The sequence below is a fragment of the Plectropomus leopardus genome, unplaced genomic scaffold, assembly GCF_008729295.1.
Source record: "Plectropomus leopardus isolate mb unplaced genomic scaffold, YSFRI_Pleo_2.0 unplaced_scaffold15706, whole genome shotgun sequence".
NCBI classification, from domain to species: Eukaryota; Metazoa; Chordata; class Actinopteri; order Perciformes; family Serranidae; genus Plectropomus; species Plectropomus leopardus.
Genome location: NW_024616841.1, coordinates 1 through 2638, shown reverse-complemented (window position 1 = coordinate 2638; position 2638 = coordinate 1). Strand labels below are relative to the sequence as shown.

At 38.6% G+C, this 2638-nt stretch overlaps 1 protein-coding gene across 1 annotated transcript; it reads left to right on the top strand.

Moving 5' to 3' along the window:
* Window positions 1–239: 239 nt before the first annotated feature.
* Window positions 240–2476, top strand: LOC121964462 (carnitine O-palmitoyltransferase 1, liver isoform-like; the record flags this gene model as incomplete). Its single annotated transcript, XM_042514669.1, has 2 exons — window positions 240–685; window positions 2337–2476. Coding segments are annotated over exons 1-2 (281 nt in total), but the record flags the coding sequence as incomplete, so codon positions are not given.
* Window positions 2477–2638: the final 162 nt, after the last annotated feature.

The following is a 2638-nucleotide window of genomic DNA, read 5'->3' as shown; positions in this document are numbered from 1 at the left end:
CTCCTTCGACTTTAAAAGATGAAGCAGGATTTAAGGACAAATTTTAATTTCTGTTTTTTAAATGTAGTTTTAACAAAATGACTAATAGAGCTACCTCATACCTTGAATTTCTCAACAGCTGTGAAAGAAAGACAGTAATCTTAGTGCTCTGACAGAAGTTTTTGTTCCAATAGATGAAGCTGTCCATAATTTCTTGATTTAAGAAGAACATGTAGCGACATTGGGCCATATGTGCATTTGCCTGTATGCTAATCTTACATATTTGCAGGCATTTAAACAAGTGTATTTGTCCATCGCTTTTTAAATGTTCACAAATGTTTGTTGCCTAAGAATGCAATTGTTTGCGCATGATTTAAATTTTCACCTGAGACCAGTTATTTCACATGTTCATTTAGTATTCTTGTGTTTGACTAAAGTGTTTGAGATTAAACAGTTTGTGTTTAACACACATGCCTACCTGCCTTGAGGTTGTTGGCTGACTATTTCAATTGAATTGAGTTGAGTTTTCCTCTTCTTCTCTTTCCTTACGTCATGCACAGTCATCATGGCGGAGGCCCACCAGGCCGTGGCCTTCCAGTTCACCGTCACCCCAGAGGGCATTGATGTGCAGCTGTCCCACCAGGCCCTCACTGAGATCTACCTCTCAGGTGTTCGCTCCTGGAAGAAGCGTATTATCGGAATCAAGGTACCTCCACTCTGGCTATCACGCCTGTGTCCATGTCCCAAAACTGCCTATAATAATCATGTTTGTCTCCTCCTTGTTATTACTGCTTTTGGTCCTTTCTTTATTATTTATTCTGTTCTGTTGGGCTGTCCATGTAAAAGCAAACAGTGACTGAAGTCGGCACACTGAATGGATTCAGTGTGCCAACTGGATTGCACCGACAAGAATTAACTTTTAAACCCGATTCATTCATGGTTTAAGTTTAAGTTCGACTGCACCAAACTTTAAAGCCTCTAGAACTTTTGTGTTTAAACATTTCATTCTGAATTTCATGTAGATTGCACAATGAAAAAACTGCATTAGCCTGGTTCCTTGGTTTGCTATTAGCCTAGCGTTCACTACGCATTTCTGCCTTCTGCCAGCACGATTTCCTGGGAAAATGAAGGGTCTATATATGGCACAAAGGGGAGTGTGTCAAACATTGTGCAACAAAAGCAGGAAGAGAACTATTTGCTTTATGAGGTCCAGTGCTAGCTGTCTGCAGCAAAGCAGTAATTTTGCAGTAACTGAGTGATTTTACAGTAGTCATTACTGTCCACAGTAATGATGGAAATGGTAGAGGGCGGAACAAGTAATGTAACTGTGTACTGTGTATCAAGTAATGTAACTACCCTGCAATTTAAACCTGTATTTGAGCTGCGTTTTTTTTTTTTCATGAAGAATGTAGATAATCTGTGACGAATGAATTTCCTAGCAACAGTCAAAATCAAGTAAAGCTAGTTGACAGAAACTATTGGTTGCTCCAATTTTAAAACAAATAAAATCTAACTTTCTAAAATGATTGCCAAATTGCTTTACCTTTTCAGTGAACATATTTTTACTTCTCTCTTTAAAGTTGTGTGTATGTTGATGTTGTTTCGTGTCACTCGTCTGCGGATAATTGCTAAGCTCAGAGGAAAACTGAAGGCTTGTCTTCGCAAAAATTGAGACGTTGACAATTTATCGCTTTCCACTTTTCAACTGTATGTTAATTGGAATATTAATGGAATTTTCATTTTCATTAGTCATGTAAACAGCTTAGTAGGAATATTGTCTTTTAGGAATATGGGCTAAAATTAGAATATTTTTTGCTTGTAAACACGCTGAATGCAACAGTGTTATCTTTAAATGTAGTCTTGTAACAATTGTTATTTTATTGCATCATCATCATTGTTAATTTGAAATGTTGTGTTTTGGTTTGGGTTGTATAAGCCTGTATGCAGGGAGCTCCTGAAAAAGAGAGCGTGCTGTCAGTGAGGGTTATTTCCTGCCGTAATGTGTCGACTTCATCATCAATCAATAATGAATGCCGCACATAATGACACACTTTTTGCATGCGGGTATCCTCATTTCTGTGTTTGATCCTCACTTGCATCACTCATCAGTTTTCAGGAAGAAGTGGATCAGAATTAAAATGATGTTTGATGTGTAGACATTTAATACCAAGTCGGATCTGCTGCAAAATCGCTAAATTAACAGCTAAATTCATGAAAGCTCAAAGCAGTCAAGACTTGGAGCATTTAGATGTATTACTTTGATGTGATCATTGCAGAATCAGTGTGCATGTCCATGTACTGATTGTTAACAGGAAGAATGGGATCTCAAATCAATCTCTCTTCTCTCACGTTAACAGAACAGTGTGTTAACAGGGGTATATCCTGCCAGTCCTTCCTCCTGGCTTTTTGTGGTCATAGCAATCCTGGCTACTATGTACACGCGCTCCGACCCCTCCATGGGACTCATAGCCAAGATACAGGAGCACCTGCCAGTCAGGTAACGCATCTTGTGACTCCATGAAATGGTTAACAATTAATCCTTTGATTCACCAGACAGCCCTGCAGACACTAAATTTTCCCTGTCACAGAGAGATGGGTTTACTGTATGAATCGTTTGCCCCTTCCTGTTCTTCCTTTTTCATAGTCTACAGTAATATAT